This window comes from Homarus americanus, unplaced genomic scaffold (assembly GCF_018991925.1).
Source record: "Homarus americanus isolate GMGI-L3 unplaced genomic scaffold, GMGI_Hamer_2.0 scaffold367, whole genome shotgun sequence".
Taxonomy (NCBI): domain Eukaryota; kingdom Metazoa; phylum Arthropoda; class Malacostraca; order Decapoda; family Nephropidae; genus Homarus; species Homarus americanus.
In genome coordinates, this window is record NW_024743709.1 from 1,239,731 (window position 1) to 1,264,587 (window position 24,857).

General features: G+C 37.8%; 3 protein-coding genes across 4 annotated transcripts in view; 2 read left to right on the plus strand and 1 right to left on the minus strand.

The window, feature by feature from the left end:
• On the minus strand, positions 1-9,850 carry LOC121877388. The gene is made up of 6 exons (XM_042383128.1): positions 9,509-9,850; positions 3,252-3,311; positions 1,958-2,308; positions 1,716-1,793; positions 1,102-1,221; positions 1-686 (listed from the first exon to the last, which is right to left on the minus strand). The coding sequence occupies exons 1-6, from the start codon at positions 9,611-9,613 to the stop codon at positions 444-446; spliced, it is 957 nt and encodes a 318-aa protein (XP_042239062.1). The 5' UTR covers positions 9,614-9,850; the 3' UTR covers positions 1-443.
• LOC121877432 overlaps positions 1-23,046 on the plus strand; it is a 37,086-nt gene extending 14,040 nt beyond the window's left edge. Inside the window, exon 9 of the mRNA XM_042383190.1 lies at positions 14,700-23,046. Within this exon, the coding sequence (XP_042239124.1) occupies positions 14,700-17,048 (2,349 nt within the window). The 3' untranslated portion in view covers positions 17,049-23,046. The remainder of the gene's footprint in view (positions 1-14,699) is intronic.
• LOC121877389 (nuclear receptor 2C2-associated protein-like) overlaps positions 9,378-24,857 on the plus strand; it is an 18,927-nt gene continuing 3,447 nt past the window's right edge. The window contains exon 1 of one of the 2 annotated variants that reach the window (XM_042383129.1): positions 9,378-9,491. The gene's annotated coding sequence lies outside the window, so the exon portion shown is untranslated. The remainder of the gene's footprint in view (positions 9,492-24,857) is intronic. The other variant, XM_042383130.1, reaches the window with a different exon arrangement.

Here is a 24,857-nt window from a genome sequence, read left to right on the forward strand (position 1 = left end):
TCTGGCGAGGCACCGCGTATATGAGAAATCCCGTTAAGTGAAACCGCGTTAAGTGAAACCGCGTTAAGCCTAATATTAAATGCTATTTTCTATATAAATAATGTACCATAATATATACTGTACATAGTTAACATACATAATACAATACATGTGATTAAAACCTGAGATGATTAAGCTTGAAGGAAACTCATTGTTATCAAAGTAATGGAAACTATTTTCTGAATTTTTGGTAGCAATTTGCAAATGTGTTATAGTATTGGCATTAACAAATGGGTTAATTAAGAACAGCATTTCTGATTGAGGATTACAATAAAAAAAAACATGGGTGGAATATTGCAGTTATTGAGTTAAGTTTCTGCTTAACGCTTATGTTTGGCACACCATTTTGAGCACTACATTGGTTGTAGCCATGCGATATGCTCTCCACACACACTATTCATTCATTACTGCTTCTTCCTGGCCACTAATGATCGAATCTTGCACCACAGTAGTTGTAGGAAGCCCCCACGTTGTTCCTTAGGCAGCTTCCACATACCCAGCTGCTTCTTCTCAGCATATTCCTGAGCTTGGAGAAGTCGCTTGTAGTGTTTGATGTAACAAGGGTCGTGATGCAGCTCTAGGTCCATGGGTGCTGTTAGGGCCAGCCCCTCACGCACCAGTTGTTCATTAATACTTCTGGAGAACAACTGTAACAAACAAGAATCACATAACTAATAAACTAACACATTAAAATGTGTAGTTTATTTAAATCATACACATTAATGAATGTAGATCACCAAACACATGCACATTATGTAGATTAACTTAACATTTAACTTAACACACACTAAAAATATTTTGTAAATCACCAAAGACAAAAACATTGTGTACATCACCAAAAACAACCACAATGTGTGTGTGTACATCACCTAACACATACACATTGTATACATCACCTAACACACACATTGTGTACATTCTGTTGGTCACCTAACGCGCATTTTATGTAGGTTAATTAATAGATGTAAAATGTATAAATTGGTTGTTAGCACCTTTTCACCATAATCATCATAGGGTGCAGGTTGGAACCGAACCAGAGATAACTGGGAAGCACAAATCTACCTTGGCTGGCTTGACAAGGGAGACGAGAGTGTTGTCATCAGTGTTGTGGGAGATGAGGGTGAACCAGGTCCTGCGTCTCAGCAGGTGGGCCCTGACATGTGCCACACCTGCACCTGTCACCTGTAACACAATAACCTGCAATTAGCACCACCAATTAACCTGTTACTATCTCACCAGGGGAGAATTATCCATTTTATATCCCAAAAGCTTAAGGGGATTAAGAAATTTTTTTGATATGGCAATAAAACACATATGACAAGAACTCTGCCATAAGACCTCTTTTAAAGTTTAGAGCATTCAATTCTTTTAATGTGTGAATTCAATACAGTATTCTATGACTTTAAATAACATGGACCTTTACCTCAGTGGTTTGGGACTTTAATCTATACTGTACATCTACTGTACTGTCAGTTTATCAACATAACTTCATTCTATAGAGGGATGAAAAGGATTATGAAACTTATAGGGAAATATATAAACATGCATTTTTAGAAAAGTGTAATTCAACTTGTTGAAATGTCACACCATTTATCCTCAAGGGGCATCAACTGTTCATCAAGCAGTTAGCAACCAAAGTGTGTCCTGGGAAGGAAGTACTGTATACGTTACAGTACCTCAACATCTGCCAACTGGAGAGGCAACAGGTTATCACTCTTCTGCCATTGTAGAGGGATGACAGGTGCATGCTCCACCTGGTGGTAGAGAGGGTACCCAAATACTTGTAATACAAAGTCTATATATGATAACAATGAATACTGAATTGATATGACGGAAAGATTCATATTATGAAATGTTGACAAAAAATAATATTTAAGCTAAGTATCATATTTTACAAAGAAGACACTAAGGGTTACACCTTTAGAAAGAGTGGACGGAGGTCTTCATCATAGTATATCCTAGTAACATCAGGATCAATGTCGTTCTCCCATGGGTGGAGCTCCCCAGCACCCTCGTATATCCCCCTATTCCCCTCACTTAAGCTCTTGGGTCCTTGCAACCTCAAGTTTTCTCTTGTTGTGGCTTCAGCAACATTAGATGGGGATGATTTGGATCCATTTTTGATGTGTGGTAACACACTATGTTTATCAGGTGGTAGAAGTGCAGGCATGGGTGGTGTGGCACCCACCCATCTCACATGCCCGTGAAGTCTCACATGCTTCGTTATAAATTCCTTTGGGATGTCCTGGATGTGCACAAACTTTGTGAACTGAAACAATGGGCAAGATAATCTTTTAAGTAATAGTGATGCAAATGCTCAAGACACATACATTTTAAAACATCACCTCTCTTTATATCTATTTGTGTATCTATGCACCATTTTCTCACACTATAACCAATGAACATACACACACACACACACACACACCTACTCATCTCAAACAAAAACACAAGAGATTTACAAACACCCAAATCAAAATAAATATCTTACTGTATTAAACTTATAAAACCAAGTACAGTACAGTATATGCAAATGCATCCTCAAACATCCCTTGAACACAAATACAAACATAAATCCAACAAATGTAGATATGCATGTACATAAAGCCAAGTTGGATTCTCATGATTTGATGCAATAGTCCTTGATATAAGTCTCTTGGGAAGGTAAAATATTTCCCATAGATTATCTTAACTACTGTATATTGTATGAGAAAATTCCTAATTACAGATGAGTATCTTAATGTAATTCATCGTGTATCGTGGAATTGGGAACACAAAACTCTGGTGGGCAGATGAGATAGTCAGGGGTAGTGGGCAAGGAAAGGAGGGATGGTGGGCAAGATAGGGTAGTGAGGTTTGGTGGGCAAGATTGTGATGGGTGGTGGACAGGGTTGTGGTGTGTGGTTTACAGGGTTGTTATGGGTGGTGGACACTGGACAGGGTTGTGATGGGTGGTGGACAGGGTTGTTGTGCATGATGGACAGGGTTGTCATGGGTGGTAGACAGGGTTGGTCATGTCGTTTCCTTGGGTACTGAAGGTGGCCCACTTTCATTAAACAGCTATACTCATTAAGACATATTAACAGACACCTTTTTTAACATATGTACTTATTGGCAGATAATTAGTATGGGAGCTGCACTTATGAATACAGTACACACTCATTAACAGATGCACTCTTTTATAAGATGCAGTAAGGCAGAGTTACACTGACCGCTCGAGCACTGTGCAGCACTAGCAGAACGCCTGCTGCCCCGCCCACGTAGATACAATACTGTAAAATAAGTCATTGATTTTAGTTTCTTATTAATGAATATATACTGTACTAAATTTGTAAATTACATGATGCTATTAGTTTTGCTCTCCTGTTAACCTTCATCTTACTATAAAAAATAAATTATAAAGATTATTTAACAAAGTACTAATTAGGCCTATGAAGAAATGTGCAGTACAGTACATAGAATTATAATTGATAAGAAAATCATGATACCTCAAGTTATGAAGCTTGTTTGTATAACACCTTTTAATTAAACTGAACACTATCCATAAGCATAATACAATACATGCACAGAGGCAGAGATACCCACACACACACACACAGTGACACACACACACACACACACACTTTTCAAATCTGTTTCCTCACTCTTGAAGGATGGCTAGAATCAAAAGCAGCACAGGCTCTCCTTCATTAGCTGCTATTCATTCATTCTTACTGATTTAACACAATATAGTGCTAATGTTGTAGTGAACACAGTGCTAGTTTTATAGTGAACAATAGTGCTAATGTTGTAATAAATATGTAGTGTCAGTGCTGCTGTGAACAACTGAACTTGTCTAGTGTTGGAATCAACATGTAGTTCTAATGTTGCAGTGAACATAAGGGGGCTAATGGTGATGTAAACATGTAGTGCTAGTTTTATCATGAACAGGTAATGCTAGTACACTACTGTATATAGTCAACATGTAATGCTATTTTTATAGCGATGTTAACATGTAGTTGTAGTGTTATACTGTAGTGAGAATCATGAACATACAATGATAGAAATGTAGTGAACATACAGCGTGTTGTAGTATTCATTTACTGTACTGCCAATTTTGTTGAGAACATTTAGTACTAGAGTTGCCTTAATCATGTGTTGCTATTGTTGATGTGATGTAGTTGTGATGTTGCCAGGTTTCAGAGTTGTGGGGGTCTAGACAAACAACCGGTGGTGGCCCCTGCCATCCTTTTTTTATTACACAATCAAAAAAACAAACGTAACTACATAGTAAATACGTAATTTTATTCATGTAATTTTACTTTGGGTTTATGGCATTACATACAGGACTGTCAGGACATGGTGAGAGGATAAAAGAAAAAGCAAAGTAACAGAGACGTGATCAAGCGGCTAACGAGCCGCTCAGTGGTGAAGAGGATACAAGTAAAAAAGTATGACAAAAACAACAACAATTTACATAAATACTGTAATTTTTTACCCTCACTTTCTCCTATTTCTAGTCGCGCTAATGGATTATCCCCCAAAGGTTGTTACGTGTGCAACGTCAGAGCACAACAATGTTGTGACAAATATCTCAGCTGCATTCATGGCAGGTGTCGGCTGATAACATGTTTCCGTATAAAACACTACTTTCTACTAATACATATGCTTAGATAAACTTTTCCCCCAAGAAACCGTACATAAGTAACAGTTTAGGACGCTTTTTCCAGCACTACACTTTATCAATTTTATGGTTAAAATAGGATTTCTCTATGGATGATGTTGAGATAATTTTATTGACTTTAACATTAATATCAATAACTTAGTACATGAAAGTGATATAGCGGAAACGCGGGTATCTCTCATCAATATGTCAAGGTTTGAGTCCTGCCTAGCTCCCACACATGTGAGAAGGGTATTATACAGTATGACCCTACTAAACACCACAAGTTTCCCGGAGTCCTGTTTCCTCCTGTAAAAACACTGGTTACATCCGATAGACCAACAGCTAGTAAGCTGAAAAGTGGTGGTGATAAATATCTATATATGCAACTTATTGGCAAGTTATTCTAACTGCATCCATGCTATAAAATTACCCTCATTGAATCATGCCATTAAAAAGATATCTGCACAATTGTTTCCAATTCGCTTTCTTTTTTTTTCAAGTTGATCTTCTCGACCTGTAATTTATGAAAACCTCATTCCTCTGTGCATAAAAAGTGCCTGAATGCTCAGACTATGCAAAATTGTGCTCTAATTTTTTCGATTACGTGTTTCACTTAATTACTCACTCGCATTCACCATGTTTCTTTTGACGCGATACACACTGATATGGTGGACGAATTTAATTTTATACTGAATTATAAACAAAAATTATCGAAATTTCTTAACCTACAAATGCAGGCAAAGGGTAAACAGGAAAACAAGAAGTGTATGTTGCTGTGAACATATAGACTGCGTGTACCAACTTGGGCCCGGCTCATTGCACATGCGTTCCATAACTATATTGTGGAGTATGGGATTGTTTGGTTCCACTCAGGATGGGATGGAGAAAGGAAACTCACAATGTGCTCTTTGTATACATGTTGTATTGGATGTACAATGCAGCTTGGTGCGGGGAAGTGACAGCATGGTTACAAGCGTGATGTAGAGAGAGCTGGTTGGTGAGGGTGCTCAGAGGAGGACAGCTTGTGGGTCGCCATGCTCGCCGGCGGGAGCGAGGGCCGCCAGGCAGCGGCGGAGGAGGTGGTGTTGCTTGCTGCGGCTGTAGCTAGAAGAAGAGGGAGGGCACCACGAGGTCAGGTCTTAAATAGCGGGGGTAGGCGTGGCTTAGTAGTTGACCTCCATGATGTATGGCGGCGCTGGTTGACCCAGACCACGAGGCATACACTGGGGAATTCACGGGGTCGGCTACTCAGCGACAAACAGCGTTTGTAGGGGAGAAATCCACTACAATACTCCCCCCTTCCCTCCAGGCGGTGTAGGAGACTTGTTGTCTGCAGGGTTGCATGGCACATGTGAGGCAGAACGGGCGGTGCATGCCACAGGTGAGCATAACGGCGAGGGCGTGGATGAGCCGGCCGCTAGAGGAGACAACTGTCTAGATACACAATATCTGTGGGAGTAGAGAGGGAGAAAAAGGATGTGTGGAGGCGATGAATGTTGTTTCTTCCCTCACAGCAGGTACAGAGTCGTCAGATGCGCCTGCTGGGGTGTGTGGGCCTGGGTCAGGAGCAGGGGCTGCGTCAGCAGAAGCGGATGAGGGCTCGTGACGGCAGCTGGGTCCACGACAGCAGCAGGGTGCAGGACAGTAGCAGGGGATACCTGAGGGAGAAAAGAGGGGTGTGTGGGTCTGCACTCAGGCGCATGGGCCGCATCGGGAGCAGGGGCTGCATCAGGAGGAGCGACAGGAGGTACTGCTGGGCCGGGGGCGGAGTCTGAGGCAGGACGGGTGTGCTGGGGTTGGTAGGACGTGGTGCTTGGGGCAGGAAGAGGAGCTGGTGTCTGCTTAGAGAAGCAGTGCTGCTCTAGGGTGTCTAACCTGCGGTGTAGAGACAGTAGCTGTAGAGCCGATGAGAGCTGCTTCTGGGTGGATAAGCCAGTCTTCCATGCTGCTTGAAGACTGGGAGCGTGATCTGTTTCTCCTCCATCCTGTGTGAGTGCGAATCTCCGGGGGTCACCATTTGTGGGGTATGGGATTGTTTGGTTCCACTCAGGATGGGATGGAGAAAGGAAACTCACAATGTGCTCTCTGTGTCCATGTTGTATTGGATGTGGCAGCGTGGTTACAAGCGTGATGTAGAGAGAGCTGGTTGGTGAGGGTGCTCAGAGGAGGACAGCTTGTGGGTCGCCATGCTGGCCGGCGGGAGCAAGGGCCGCCAGGCAGCGGCGGAGGAGGTGGTGTTGCTTGCTGCGGCTGTAGCTAGAAGAAGAGGGAGGGCACCACGAGGTCAGGTCTTAAATAGCGGGGGTAGGCGTGGCTTAGTAGTTGACCTCCGTGATGTATGGCGGCGCTGGTTGACCCAGACCACGAGGCATACACTGGGGAATTCACGGGGTCGGTTACTCAGCGACAAACAGCGTTTGTAGGGGAGAAATCCACTACAATATCATACCAAGGTATCAATAAACCCCAGGCGTAGGAAGGATGCTGAACCTCAACACAGAGTATGCACACTTGGCTGTTTATTAGGTTTTATTGAGAACTAAACTCCGTCGATGGCCACATTCCAGAAAAAAATAATACAAAGAACGCGCAACACAATTTCCTTAACTAACACAATAAAACACGTTCATTGTTGATATATTATTTCCTGTAAGACAGGGTCACTGGGATGAGTACCAAAGTTTACTGTATATAGTCCTTGGTGAGACTGCCTCTTGATAACACGTGTGTTGCCAAAATAAACACGTTCCAAAGTTATTGTTTCTCATAAATATATTTAAATTAATTTAACATGTGACTTTGCAAACACTGAACAACTTAATATCAAAGGCGTTTGCATATTATGAACTTCAATACTTTGAATGAATGAATAAAGATTCATTGGTTGGTGTTGGTGCCACGATGAAGTGTGGTACCTCACTTTCAATCTAATCAGCTTTATCAGAGCGGCGAAGATCCCAAACCCAGGTTCTACACCACTGCCAGGAATATACTGTAATGACAAAACATTTATAATGAAAAATTCTGGATGTTACAATAACGAATCTCCTTAAATGTGTAATACGTATATATTTTCAGGGTGGGGCAAAATTCTCGCATTATAGGAGAAATATTTTCACAATACGAATTATTTCACCACTGTTGACTTTTCTTCATCAGTTATGCTTTTCGGTCTGCTACTGTGATCATCAGCAATTTTTCCCGTTTCTTTAAATCAATTTATTAATATTTCTGCTGTTGATTGATCAATTGATCTCCAATTTTGATTTTTATGTTAATTCTGCAATTAATCGATGTGTTGCACTCGAGTCTGCATTCATAAATACATATAACTCTTATATTTTGTTAATTTTCCATCCGTATTACTAAGCTCTTCATTAAAACTGATAACCACACAGGAAAAGGGAAACACTGGTGCTCCTGTGGGGGAATTTAGATGACTTGCAAATAGACGGACTGTACAACTAAACATATTGACTACTTTATAAATTTTATAATGTAAAAACACAAAATTTTACTCTATTAATTTTAATTATTTGGTTACTAATAGAATAACGACAAAACCATGATAAGAATTCTTTCCTCTTGTTAAGGGAAGTCCACTAACAAAATCTGACATACGATACTCATACAAGATTAGCTTTTATGGATATTAAAATCATTAGTATACATAAAATAAAAAAAGTAAAATTAAATGACAAAATTATATAATTCTCCTTCCTACATCTACATTTACAACATATAAATTTAAAAACATTTTAATTCTTGCCTTGTTATTATATATATACTGTACTGTACAATATTCCAGGTGTTTTTATATGTATTTCAGTAAAAATATAGCTTTAAATATCCTTTTTTATGGTACAGTACCTGGAGAAGTGCAGACACAGGGCACTCAATACTGTATTAAGCCTCGATACACAAGGAGGCAACGTGGCCGGCACTGAACTTGACCGTCTTTTAACAAAGGGAAAAGTATATAGTGTTCTTTAGTTTGAATTATAAGATACACCATGCATCGGGTATTAGTTTGATTTTAAAGTTGAAATTATTTTTGACCTTTATGGCAGTTATGAGGTTAGAGAAAATTACATTATTAAATTTGAATGAAACATCTTCAGTGTTTAACATAAAAAAGAAGCATATTAATATAACACGAACAATTAAACCTTTTATGAGGTTCATACCTATGTAGCTCAATAAATACTGGATTCTTTGTATCTTTACCGTCTTTGTTCAAATTTCACAAACAAAAATTATCAATGTTGCGCTGCCAGTACGGATTGTATGAAACAGTGCTTTAGAATTGTTTGCCTTTAAGCACAGGATGTTTATGCAAATAAGTGTCCAAAACTATAAGAACCTTTTCAGAATATGTAACGGTTCTCAAGCGGAAGAGGGGGGGGGAGGGGGTGTTCAAATATTGAGGGGTCAGTAGGCACCCGTGACAGTGTGGGGGTTGGCAACTGGCAGGTGTCCCGACAGTTGTGTACCTCTTGCTTATCGATCGATTACGTTGTCATGGCAACGACTTTATCAAATCAGAAACTAAGGTTTTATAAACTTTTGAGTAAAACAATTGTATTGTATACTTCATAATATATATAATTTAAATTTTAAAACATTTTCAAAATATTTATTTTGTGTTCGGACTTAATAAAATAAATATAAACGCAATATGAGCGTGCGCAAAGCAGCTCCTCCAGTTGTAGACAGCGGGCACCAGCTGGCAGCGACGACAGGAGGGGGACTGATCGGTTGCCTGCTGCAACTCTTCACAACACGCTACCTGACAGACAACTTAAAAGTAAGTGATCTACTAACCTGTATAATCCTGATGTTATTATCAATGAAGTGAGTGAGTTTTGCGAAGGAACAAGAAAGATTATTGTAGAAACTGGACGGGGGTTGTGGTGCGTCGTCTGACATTGTTGTGTGTATTGATCTTCCTCATAGGCACTGCGTTCGGTTCACTGGCTGTGGCTTCTCAAAATTATACGTTGGTAATATGTTGGCTATTGTAGGCCTCATAATCACGTATGGTTTTTAGTGTTAGTTTTTTGGGTAAATTATTCATTTGTTTATATTTGGGAAAATACAGTGACTCTTCATGAACGTTACGCCATGTTATAAAAAATAAGTTTGAAGTAAAGGCAGGGAAAGGGACGCGGCCGAGTGTGGTGCGAGTCATAACTGAGCTGTGACCTACCACATACCGGGTTTTACCTTCAGGCCATAATTTTTATTTTTATAAACCATGAATGATTTTACAATTCATATATGCTTGTCTTAGAGCTTTAGTATAATTAATCATTGGTTATATTGCTGTTAGTTAACTGAACTGATAAGAGAACAAACAAGGGCACTGAAACTGTAGTGAGCTGTATTGGTCTCATCCATATGATTGCAAAGATGTTTTAGAAAAATTACGGTATGTGATACAATATAATTATTTTCACAACAAGGAAAAGTATATCAAATATAAACTACGAGTGAGTCTTGTAAAGGTATGTACTGTACCAAGGACTGTAAACACGAATCTGTATTCCTTGTTTGGATTGTTTGCATGCCCAAATGGTTTACATGTGAAATCCCATTAATAAATAAGGAAATATTAGCTAATTACTTAATGATTTATAACTTGTGAATGTCATAGCTCTGAGTATAGTACTGTAATGGAAAATGTTTCTATTACATAAAAGATCCAAGAATGGATCCATCGTTATCATCCTTCAATTATTTCTGTGGTGTAAAACATATAGGGGCCTCTCTGGCCATGTAGGTCCTGCCTGGTCATTCATATAGGTCCTGCCTGGCCATGTAGGTCCTGCCTGGCCATATAGGTCCTGCTTGGCCATATAGGTCTGCCTGGCCATTTAGGTCCTGTCTGGCCATTAAAGTCATGCCTGGCCATATAGGTCTGCCTGGCCATTTAGGTCCTGTCTGGCCATTAAAGTCATGCCTGGCCATATAGGTCCTGCCTGGCCACATAGGTGCTGCCTGACCATATAGGTCTTGCCTGGCCATATAGGTCCTGCTTGGCCATATAGGTCTGCCTGGCCATTTAGGTCCTGTCTGGCCATTAAAGTGATGCCTGGCCATATAGGTCTGCCTGGCCATTTAGGTCCTGTCTGGCCATTAAAGTCATGCCTGGCCATATAGGTCTGCCTGGCCATTTAGGTCCTGTCTGGCCATTAAAGTGATGCCTGGCCATATAGGTCCTGCCTGGCCACATAGGTGCTGCCTGACCATATAGGTCTTGCTTGGCCATATAGGTCTTGCCTGACAGCATAAGGCTTGCCTGGCAGCATAAGTCCTGGTTAGTCAAACGGCCTGCTTGGCCACATATATAAATCCAGCTTAGCAATATAGGTCTTGCTTAACTAAATAGGTACTGCTTAGCCATATAGTGCTATCTTGCTTAGACATATAGTGGCTGCTTTCAGTATACAGTATATATAGTGATCAGCATTTTGGGGCTTGGTCAGCATTGTAGCATCTGGTTAACAATATAGTGTGAGGTCCAGCTCACAATACTGGGGTCTGGCTGACAATATAGTGTGAGGTCCAGCTCACAATACTGAGGTCTGGCTGACAATATAGTGTGAGGTCCAGCTCACAAAACTGGGGTCTGGCTGACAATATAGTGTGAGGTCCAGCTCACAATACTGGGGTCTGGCTGACAATATAGTGTGAGGTCCAGCTCACAATACTGGGGTCTGGCTGACAATATAGTGTGAGGTCCAGCTCACAATACTGGGGTCTGGCTGACAATATAGTGTGAGGTCTAGGTAGAGATACTGGGGTCTGACTGACAATATAGTGTGAGGTCCAGCTCACAATACTGAGGTCTGGCTGACAATATAGTGTGAGGTCTAGGTAGAGATACTGGGGTCTGGCTGACAATATAGTGTGAGGTCTAGGTAGAGATACTGGGGTCTGGCTGACAATATAGTGTGAGGTCTAGGTAGAGATACTGGGGTCTAACTGACAATATAGTGTGAGGTCTAGTTAGTAATACTGTGTAGGGTCTACTTGGCAGTATGATAACTTGTTTGTACTACTGTACAATAATATAATATCTGGTGAACAGTATACAGTACAGGACAGTACATGTATAGGGTATATAGTGTCTGCTTGGTAATACAGTACTGTGTAGGGAATGGTCTGCAACATCATGAAATTTGTGGTTGACAAAATAGAGTTTTATCGGATTTGCTTAGCAATGTAGAGATTAGGGTCAGATGGCAATTTCAAGTTTTTTATTAGCTTTAGCCATGTGGTTTTGTTAGCTTTCCATGATCTTGGAAGTGTTTAAGGATACCACATTAATATTTTGTTATTCCACAATTATTTTGCAGGAAGTGTACCAGTATTTCTATTTGTGGTTTAACATCTAGACCTCCCTATGTATAAAGTGACTGCCTGTGCTTGTGGTGATTTGAAAAGAACACAATAATGTGACTGATATTAACAAGAATGAACCACTGAGTATAATTTTATCAAGAACAAACCATGAGTAATATACAGTACTCAGTAGTTAGTGTGTACTGTACTATTTACAGTAAAAACCCCATAATTTGTAATACAGTAATAGGAGCTCTGGCCCTTACAAATTAAGAGATTTTACGAAATATGAGGGACACCTACCGAGGGGGAGAAAACGGTATTTACACGTCATCTGCCATATCAAAATTTAAACGTTTCTAGGTACAATCCCAGATTTAAGTACTTGATCCAGGGTTATCAGACATACATGTAATTGCTCAAACACTGGGCAGTGATGGAAAAGCAAATAGGAAAAAGCTTGCGCAGTAGACCGTTGATGGACAATCCACAACTGACTAACGTGAACTGACCATGACCAACAAGTGTGACAAACATACAGTAGTACATGTTTACACTGAGGTAGGTGGTTGGCAGTCGCACCCCATGGCGACATGTGCGTCATATACAGTATATTCGAAAATGTCTCATAATCAGAAATTTTACCAAATATTACAAAAATTCATATATATATATATATATATATATATATATATATATATATATATATATATATATATATATATATATATATATATATATATATATATATATATATATATATATATATATATATATATATGCACTCAGCAAAGCACCAAAGGCATGAAGGCATTGGCTCAGTGTTAATGGTATAGGGGCAAAAAATCATTCTATGATTACAGATTCTGTACTGTGCAGTATGTGTACACATTGTTTCATGTAAAATATGAATTGGAATGCAAGAAAAAATAAGACATCAACCTGTCTGGTTAGCAATACTGTATTGTATGGCATCTAGGTAGCAGAATGGGGTCAGTTTAGCAATGTAGGATCTGGTATTATAAGTCCTTGTTATTATAAGCCTAGTTGGCAGTATAACATGTGATCTGTTGCATTATAAGGCCTGGTCAGTACTGGAGGGCCTACTTGACAGTACATTACAGTCAATCACATCAGGATTTTTAGTAGTTTATGTCTGAAGGGGAAAGTAAATTGTAACAATGATGACAAATATTCGGTACATACAGTGTCCCAAAAATAAGATACACCTTGCAATAAAACACATGCCAAATAATACCCTGTATTTTGTTATATTATTTAATATTTTGTCATGTTTCCCATTGATTTTGAGACTGTTGTACTTGAAGTTGATTAGGCATGGATTCAGCAAATATTTGGAACTAATCATAACTCATATCTATTATTCAGATCTGCTTGATCTTCTCTTGCTGACGAGGTACTGATGACGTGTTCCATGCTGACAGTTTGTGTTTTATCTGATTTCTTGCATTCTTAATGGGAATTAGGCCTGTTTAGCCAGGCCACCCTAGCATTCAAATTTTCTTACACACACACACACACACACACACACACACACACACACACACACACACACACACACACACACACACGCACATTTTTTTATGGTGGCATGGTGAGATGGTGTTCAGCTCCTTTTGAAGTTGGTGTTGAGTCGTTCGTTCAGACACATCTTGAAGGAGGCTGTGGTAGACTTTTTACCAGTTCTCATCTCATAAGCAGATAGCACATGTTTTATCTGTACTAACAAGAAACCTAATGAGACTGGAAACAAAGTGAACACTGAAATGATAAGACAACATCTATAATAATTATATTATCTTCGTAATACATTGACTCCCATTTATTAATTTGAGATACATTCTCTTAAAAAACAAAAAAATCCCTGCTTGACCCCTGATAAGTAATGGTGTAAATGATTCTGTTACAGACGATTGAGTTATGTTGACACAGATTCAGGCATCATGATTCAAGGAGTCTTGGTTCCTTGTTTACTATTGATTTTATTTTGCTTTCGCATTGCCCTCAAACAAACACAAAAGTGATAGCTCTGAATTTAACTGTGCTAAAGGAAATGTAAAGTCCCAAGTGTAAAATAAAGAGTTTTTAATATTCTGCAAAAACTGGGCCAAGAACAGTCTATTCTGGCTCGTCTCAGCTGATGGTTCACTCATTGCCGGCATTCTTCACTTCCAAAATCCACACTTGCTCTTACAAATTTATGGTTTTGTTTTACATAATTAGCATATATTTTCCAAGCATTATATCACACACTTAAATGCTGTACTGTACTGTATACAGTTTTTGTAATTGTAGTTTTACTGAGGAAAAATAAAAAACAATACCTGTTTTTGTACATTCTTTTTCCCTAATATATAATGATTGCCTCTGCCTTGCCTAAGGGTGTTTTTCTTCTTCCAGAGGCATGGTGAAGGAATGCAACACTAACAGCTGAGCCTGATGGAGCAAATCAATGTACAAATGCAAGCTTACTCACACCTGCTGTTATCCTTGACAAAGTAACCCTGTAAATTGCTGACATGAGTACTAACATTGATGGAAATTAACTGGTTTTTGCTTGGTGGATGGTGTAGTGGTTACTATTAACATAGAAATGTAGAAATAATTTGTGCCATATTTGTACATTGCTAGTCTTTTCTAGTCTTAACAAATTTTAAAAAGTAAAAAAGTTTCTACCATTCACTTTTTCATTATAAAACTTGCTTGCCCAATAAAAGTGCCTTGCTCATACCTGAGGCAGTACTTGATTTACGAAAACATCATAATGGGGGAATTCATAATTGAATGCACGCTCTGTGGATCCTCATTTGGTTGTGAGAAAGATTATGATTCCCATCCTTGTTTGGAGGCAGATGTCAAAGTTCCTTTTAAAATCAAAGTGGAACAGGGTGGGGATGAAGAGGAGAGAGAGCTTGAAAGTGAGGCTCAGCATATGTTAGATCAAGCCTCAAGTTCTAGTAATCAAAATGCTGTTCTCTTGTCAAGTATCAAAGAAGAGCCATGTGAATTTATGGATGTTGAAGATGAGGATCCACTTGATTTAAAAAATGAAGTGGAAGACAGGGATAAACAGCAACCTAAAGATGAAACTGAGGCTACAGAAGAAAACACTGAAGAGGATGTAGATCATGCAAGTGAAGAAGAGGATGTTGAAGAACTTGACGTTATGGATCCCAATACTAAAGTGGATAAAGTTACGGATGCTGTATCAATTCGTAATGAATGTGGTGTGTGTGGAAAAAGATTTTATCGGAGAGAAGATTTTCTTAATCACACAACGAATTCTCACAAGATACCCAGACCATACCAATGTAAAGTATGCAAGAAGAGATTTACTCAAAAGCATTATGTTACTCTACATATGAGAGTTCATACCGGTGAGAGACCCTATAAATGTAAACTCTGTTCCAATACTTATTCCCATAAGACAAGTTTTACTATTCACATGCGAATTCATACTGGAGATCGACCATATATGTGTGGGGTCTGTGGAAAAAAGTGTTATGACAAGTCTGGTCTAACAAGTCACATGAGATCACATACTAAAGAGACTCCATATGAATGTGAAGTCTGTGGACGACGATTCACCCATTCCAAGAGTTTATTAGTCCATCGTAGGAATCATACTGGCGAGAAACCCTATAAATGTCAGTACTGTGGTAAATGTTTTAGGCATTGGCATAAACATAAAATTCATATCAGGCTACACACTGGAGAAAGACCATATAGATGTAATGTTTGTGGTAAAGGTTTTCCACGTAATGATGAAGTGAAACGACACATGAGAAGTCATCAGGGAATAAAATCATTCAAATGCTCCATATGTGGTGTATACTGTGCTACTCAAGCAAGTATTACAGGACATATTGATCTTCACCATGCAGACTTAAGGCAAGTCAATCCAAATGCTCCAGAAAAGACTGTTGTAAAGAATAGCCATTCTGGGATTCTTGGGACAAAAGCACCTCAACCAAGGACGATTTATAAGCCCATTGCCTCAGTAGCTAGCCAAAGCACCTCAACTCAAGCTAGCCCCATTCAGACAACTTCAATGATGACAACTAACAAGAATGCTTGTAAAATTAGTGTGAAAAAAGATCTTAACAAAGTAGAGGATACACCAGAGAGCAAGACACAAACTAAGGAAGCTGAGAAGACTAAAGTTCTCAGTTATAAAGAGTTCATTGAATTGCAAGAAAAATTGTTAATGTGTAAGGGTTTGACAGTTAAGGATCCACAGGGAAATTCATCCCTCAGGAAGTGCAATGATGATGGGAGTAGTGACAAGAATGATGGTACTCACACAAAAGATCAGAGTACAGGTACTACCACCCTATATCAGAATCCCAAACCACAAGTGGGTATCACTAGACCAGTTTTGGACAGTGGTGGTCTGGGTAAAAAGATAATGGTGTTGTCAACACAAAGTGGCCAGAAAGGGGAGGGTACACGATTTGTGGTACCACAACCATTGACTGGTAACAAACATGTAATAGTTACATCTTCTGGATCAAATACAACTGGGCAGCGTCTGGTTATACGACAACCTTCTTTGTTTATGCCTCAGACTCAAGTAGGTGGAAACCAACAGTTAGTTCTGCTTTCTAAACCTGGAGGTCAACAAAATTCTATGATGCTAGCACAACCAATGTTTTTAGTATCTGGGGGAAATTCCCAATGTATGGTACTAGTGCCCTCAAATTCTACCTCTGGATCTAACACAGGTGGTCTTCAAACTTTATTACTTCCTACTACAGGTGTGAACACACAGGTGAACAATGGAACTGCTGATACTCCAGCCACCGAAGTAATAGTGAAGCAAGAGCCTGGGGAGGTTGCAACAACCACCATTTCTTCACCAAAGATTGTAATAAAAGAAGAAACAGGTACACAGTTACCAGGTGGAATAATGGTTAAACAAGAACCAGTAGATGATACTTCCACAACATCTTGTAGTTTTGGTAATATAGTTATAAAACAGGAGCCACAAGACTAGTTGGCAAACTAACCAATGTTTATTACATTGTGGTTTAAGACACTTATAATTTAATATTATAGAGTACTGTACTGTATATTAAAACCTTTAATGCACATACCCAGTGAAGTTTCTTTCAAGATTTCACATTTGAAATGCATGGTGATATTTAACAAATGAAACTTTGGGTATATGTACATATACATACTGTATTCAGAATCAAACTAGTCATTTATAGTGCAACAAGTACTTACAGTAGTGCCACCTGTTGGGTTCTATGATGAAGGTTTTGAGTGCTTCCTTCAAAACCTTAATGGATTCCATCGCTAGTCAGTCTGTTGTGAATTTAAAAAATGCAGGAAATATTAAGAAGTTTCAGGACAGCACCAACAATTGTGGACTGTCCTGTACCAGTACATGTACCTAAAATAACATTCCTCTGTTGTTGTTTAAGGTAACAAATGAGTGCATGTAAAACTTAGTCTAATATTATTTATAAGGAGTTTTATTTTTTCCTAAGTGTGACCAATTTGCTCACAATGCTTTTATTTAATGTTTTGATATACTGTACAGTAATATACCCGTAATTGCAAATATTTATTGATTTTTCTTTAGTATTTATTTTATGAATTTTGTACTTAATTATATAGGTTGATTGGGCTAGTCATTATTATAAATATGGAGATGTACTTAATATCTTTAAGAAATATTTATGAATTATTATGAAATATTTTTTGTTTTTACTTTGTTGATGCAATAATCTTTAGAGGACTCGGCACATGGTGTTGATATTGATTCAGTAAGACGTATTATTTGTGTGGATATAGATGCTCAATAATTGTAATGAATGTATTAACATGGACATCCCTTCTTGATTGCCTGTATGATGTTGAATACTGTATTCACATTTATCTTCATACTGCACTATGATTTACAGTATTGTATATTGTAAAAATTGCATAATATTGCGCTACTAAAATTACAGTAAAATAGACATGTGTACTGTGAATTTTTTTATGAAAATGCTTGTTTGTGCAAAATTTAAAGCAGTGGTTCCCAGTCTCTCTCAATGCTGGCCGATACACCCCTCATGGGTATTCAAATAAATTTTACACAAGAACATATTCTGTTAAAACCTCTCATATATTTTCATAGAAAGTGGAAGTTTTAGAATTTTATTAGAACAAAAATTGCTGCATTGCCATTAGTTTTAGGTTTATACAAAATTTCCATAGTTAGGGATTTCAATGGTTATGCCAAATTTCTAGGTTAATTATTATTTAACAAATTAAAATAGGATGTGCTAACACAATGAGCTTCAATCACATGTTGTATGTAACCCCTTCACTGTGGGGCTGCCACTTTTAATATTTTATTTGACTAACGGCAGACGTTTTATTCAGCACAGAGAGACCCCCGTAGATAAGGTGTTAATGACTGCCTTGATCTTGGTGGAACTGTGCTAATTTGCTAAAGCTGTATCAGGTTTAATTTTTGACATGTGGAGTTATAAGCCACTCCTCTCACTTATTACTGTACAGTAGTCTCTTTGCTGTGTTTGTAATTGTACCACAGTACCAAAACCATTTTCAGTAATTTTTCTGCTTGCTAGAATTGAGGTTACAAAACTTTTTCCTTAACCCAGAATACAGTTCTGTATAACAACATTGTTTGAATTGTACTTAACTTGATAGTCTTGTGGATTTTTAAACTCTTCATTGAAATTTTGCTCTGAGTATTTGAGTATCTTGTACATTTGGCAAAAATGGATTAATAACCCATTCAGGTGTTTTAAGTTTATTAATGTCTTTAATTCTTGTCAGAATATCTTCCGTGAGTGCTTCAAAATGAGAGCAATAGGTTTCCAGATAAGTATTCAACACTTTGTCTTCAACCTTTATCATTGCCAGTATAGACTTGGAAACTTTAAGGTAGCATCACTGGGCACTTCTGCCTGTCTAGTCTCAAAAACCAGTGAATCAATCACATTCAAGTGTTGGGAGACCAAGCTGGTGCCACCCAACATGGGGAAAGATGAGCTGCCTGTCCATCCCCTTAGGCTGAATGCATCTGTAAGGGACATAGCTTTTAATATTTTATTTGGCTAACACCAGACAATATTACACCTGTGTTCGGTGAAGAGGGTATGTTGTCCACAAGTAGTTGGTAGACTATCTCCCCCTAACCCCTTCACTATGGAGACCACACTTTTGATATTTTATTTGGCTTGACAATTTTATTCAGTAGAGACGGGACCCTATACACAAGTGGTTAACACTGATCTATGGTCCTAGAAACCTTAGTGGAAAAAAATAAGAGACAAAAAAATACAAACTCTCTTATTACAAAATAATATTAGAAGTTCCTAAAATAACACCAAATTGTGCAGTAATATACGAATTTAAATCATTACTGTACTAATATACTGTATCATAAACTAAACTAAAGAAGAATGGAATACTAATTGTATAGTCTATCCATTTGAGCTTTGCAACTCTGCTACAAATTGACCCTAGGCCTCAGTTGCAAAGTTCAAGTAAACAGATGACATAGTAGTGGGGATGAAGAAATGTAAGGACAGGAAAAAGAAGTTAAAAGGACTACTTACAGTACTGTTTTGTACTTAAGTCATTGGAAGCAATGGTGATACAAATGTTAGTGTTCTGAAAACAATTAATATTTTCATGTTATATTTTTAAAAAATCTTATAATTGACAAATTTTCGGGCTGCCTTCTTCAATTTCAAAAAGGCCAACTGAGGGACATGCCCAGGTTGGGAACCACTGATTTAAAGTATTAGAAATTGAAGAGATGGGTTTATAAAGGGAGCTTTTTAATTACTGTACCTGTATATTGTATTATTTTGTGCAGACTATAATTCACTGGGAATTTTTATATACATTGATAATTTATTTCCTTATTTTTATATGTTCTTTGGTAAACTTTTTGGTGATAAATTGTCACTTTCTTTATGAAGGTGCTTCCTGTATAGTCGGTGACTCACACATAAAATAAAAGAATCATTAGTGTCATAGTACAGTCTCATTCAAGATTCTTCGAACACTGCTGGAGACAGCTGGCAATTCAAGGCCGTTTGTTTATTATAGTACGTTGTATAATATAATACGAAACAACAAAACTCAACCATTAATTAAGCAACGAGGAACTAAGAAACCAATCACTGGTCACTTTTACATTCAAACAAACAGCCTCAAGTTGCCAGCTGTCTCCAGCAGTGTTCGAAGAATCTTGAACGAGACTGTACATTGGTAATGCCATTTGTTTCAAATTTACCTGATGGCATGGTGGACACTTGCCAACAGGTAATCATTGGTAACCCAAACAAGTGTGGAAATTGGCCGTAAAACGGTGATGATGATGATTGTATATTAAAGCACTGGTGTAATACAAACTGTCAGTTGTGTTTTATTGTAGCATTGTAGAGTAAATAGCTATAATATATTTGACCATTCAAAATGTGGCTTGATTTGTAAGAAAAAAAAAGTACACCTATTAGAAAGAATATCGGTATGAAAACACTGACTGCAGGTTTCCTTGTTAAACTGACAACCTTTGCTTTACTTGTGTTGTAACTAAACTTACTTGGAGATTGGTTATCTGTAATAGATAAACCTTATTACATAAGTTAAGTCTTTTTTTGGTACTGTACTACATATTTGTTTGTGGAAAGAATTTAGGAGAAAAATAATGCAGGCGAAGCTAATGAATCTGTGGCTAGAATTAGTGAAAACTTATGAAAAGAAAATTTAATTTGGGTCTTTTTATGAACCACCATACTTTGAATAAGAATTCTTTTATTTGATAAAAATTTTGAATAGTTTTCCTTTGTGTAAAATTAATGAGATGACATGTAATGTTTAAGATATTTTCATCACATACCCAAAGAAAAAATATTATTTTTTCTTTACAAAATTGTTGATTACAGATATGTTTAGTTCTTGTGTAAATGGAAGCAGTTGCTTTTCTATAGCACTTTTGATGTGTTGTTTATGGAATAACAAAGGTGGTCCAAGGAAGAGAAGACAAGTGAAATGGGAATGAGAGGGCGATTTTGAGACTTAATTTTAGAATATATGATAGACTCACCTGTGAAGTCTACAATGTGACTTACAGAACACTAGAGTTAATTTTGATAGACTTTATCCTTCTCCCATTGTAGTGCTTCCATGGCCAACTGGGACCACATACACGTACTTACTATGTAGCACATGAAGATATTTTCTCCACTTAAATTATGTTAGTACTGTAGCTTTATTTAATTATATTCTTGGGAAGAAAAAAAATAAGCACTCGACTTTCTTGTAGGAAGAGATAAAACTGGTTACAGTTATATGACAGTAACACAAGATTAGAAATATAAATAATTTTTTCATTCTAGCCAATCCCTTCCTGTTATGATGCAGGGTGGCCAAAACCTAGAGCAAAACACATTCCTTGGTGCAGTCATTTCTTTTTGCTAGTTGCCATGTCATATCTGTTTGAATGTCAGAGTTAAAAACAAGTGTAATTTCACAACTATGAAATGAAGGAAATACTCATTTATTTAAATTTTATTCATAAATATTTTTAAAAACAATTTTGAATATTCATTTAGTAATTTTACTTATCGCAATTAAATTTTCATAGAATACTCATTGATTCAGGTTTAATATACTGGGGGAAAAATTGCATACAATGCATTCTTTCCTGCATGCATACACTACTCATCTTGCCACCCACACACTCTACTACCTACCCACACACTCAGAAGATCCATACACTATCACCACATTACCATGCACCCACTCCACCATCCACACACTTAAAAGATCCATACACTATCACCACACTACCATCCACCCACTCTATCATCCACACACTTTACTACCTACATTTTTATGGTTGCCTCTTGTATCCTAGGCTAGCCATTCCTAGGACCACTTAGGAATAAATTTGTGTGAGATATACAAAGAGTCAGCAGTGTAACAGGCACACCATTAATAAATGAGTTTCATGACCCAGTGTCATCCACAGCTAACCATTACCTCAGAACACGATCCACAAATCACTTATTATCCTGGTCCCCAATTACTGCTAGGCAGACAGAGGCATATGATGTAAAGAAACTTGTACCCACATTACCATCAACACACTATCACCTACACTCACTCACTCCCATCCATACACACTACCATGGATAGGCTATAGCAGCCACTGACATTTAATTACATTTCCATTTGCCTCTACACAATAGCTCACACAGGTTTGCATGCACATGCATACTGTATACTTTGTATGCACCCAGTAATGCACATGTATCGTAAACTTTCCCCACACAAAGCATTTTACCCAACTGCACACACAAAGTTGGAGATGGAATGTTTGTTTTTTTATTTTTGAAAACTATTCAACACTAATTTGTAAAGAAAAAACTCAAGAAATATGTGGTGTCAGCTTTTGTGCCTGTTGTAATCCTTTTTTGTTTCATGGAAGAAAAAGGGTCATGTCAAGTACAGTATAGTTGTCAAAATTGACAAAAACTAAAGGTATGTTTTTCTGGTAGGATGAAATTATTAAGGAGAATATCAAAAATTTAAGAACACTTTAGTCCTCTTTTTAATGACAGTTTTATAATTCAATTGTGTTCTTTTTTAGGATTTTCAGACTACAGCAATATGATAGGAAAAACAAGAAGATTTGTTGCATCTTTATTTGCCCACTGGATCATATTTTTACTTATTGTAATGCCTTTGAAAGGTATTGTAAATACACATTAAAAGGCTGTGCCATATTTTCATTCCACTGTGTGAAAGGTGTTTAGATATTTTGAATAACTTATTTTTATGTATTAATTGGTTATGTCATCCTGTGTATCTTCTTTTGTGGAAGAATATTTTTAAAATATAATTGTTTCATTTACACCTCAGCTCAGAGCATTGTCTTGTAATGATAACTAATGGATCATAAATGGTGCATATAACCATACCATTTGTGAAATAAATATTAAGAATAGTAGAGATACACTGTATTACTAACACAAATCATTTAGCTACTTACACAAAAGTAGTTATCTACTTACACACAAACTATTTACTGGAAACCAATTTGCAGTAACGTGGCAAACAAAATACTGTATAGGACTTATGTTATGGTAAATGTTATTGTACTAAAAATTCATGCAGTAGGGCAGTCAAGGCAACCAGGTAACTGACCATAAGTAATTGTAGATGGGAACCCTGATGGATTGCAAACTGTTGTGAGTTGAAGGCAAGACCAGGTGGTGGAGAAACAGTTTACAGTAATCACTAATTGGATCATGATGGGGAAGTGTGTTTTGCTGCATAGCAATCACTTTGGAAAAAGAGCCTTTGATATCCTGTGTCAATTAATTACAACTTATCCTACACTAAATTTGTGCTTGGGATAGCTAACACTACACACATGGTTAAATGATAATGTGTGTTGGCTTTGGTTGCCACATAATGGTCAGTTATGGGCCAATGATGAGTTGCCTGTCCTGTGGTGAGGGGCAGCTGACACCTGTCAACCAGCCACAAATCAATCTTCACAAAATCACATTTTCTTCAGGTGTCACTGCAAAATGCTTTAAGATGTTTGTATGCAGTGAGAGGTAGCCTATCTCATAGTGGGAGGCAATCTTCATCTCCATCAACCAGCCACAACTCAACCCACATGACTTCTGTATGCTTACAGAACCAAGTGGAAAAATTATAAATTATGATGTAAGTGGCAGGTTGGATACTGGGAAAGCTCTCTGGTTACAGATTGGTTCATGGTGAGTTGGGGGGGGGGGTCCACCTCAGAGCAAAATTAATTAGGTGAGGCAGTCTGGTTGCTGACTGACCCATTGGAAGAGGAGCAAGGGGCATCTTGCATGATGGTTGGTTTATGTGGTCAGCATTTACATGCACTCACATACACTTGGACATGGATTTTGTTTCAAGCATACAAGAAAATTATGTAAATAATTTTTACTCTTATAAAATGAAGTGGCTCTGATGCTGTGTGCTGTATACTTCTTAAAGAGACTGACCCAGGAACCATTTACAGTATGTACTTAGTTTCAGTAACATGTACAATAGTACAGGGTATAGCCATTTTGGATAACAACCACAATGCAGTAGAATTTGATTTATTGACGGTATTACAGTAGAATCTTTCCAGTTCACTGATTAGTAGTTTGCAAAAAGGCTGAGTTTGTCAGTTTCCCTTGCAATCTAACCTTATTTACCTACCTACATACCTAATTTTCTTAACTCACCACAGCTATGATGGGGGGAAGGAAGCTAGTGGCCTGTGTAAGATCCCTCACTGTTCTTGATAATATTATCCTAAGTTATTTTGAAGCCCAGTACTGTTTGTGCTTCCAAAGCTTCTGCTAATAGATATATCAAGAGTAGATGGGAGTATTTGTAGGGTGGCCCATTCTTAACTCCCTGAAATTGTTATATTCTTACGGGATTAATTGCTTCGATAACCGGTGATTCACTAACCAATGACTTTTCCCAGTCCCTATATGCGTCAGTTATCAGGGTATGCCTGTACACATACTAACACTCCTCCATACATATAGAGTATACACAGGTACAAGCATACTTTATGTATACAGACAGCCTTGCATATATGTACAGTATCATTTGAAAGGTGACCTGATCACACTTTACCTCACTCCAGGTAAACTGTGTTCAGGTTACTACACCTTAGTTAGGTTACTACCTTGCTGAAACTGTCCAACACTTTCTGATCTTACTTGACCTGATAGAAGTCTAACTTTCCAAGACATCTTCCCACTTCCTTTGACATTTATCC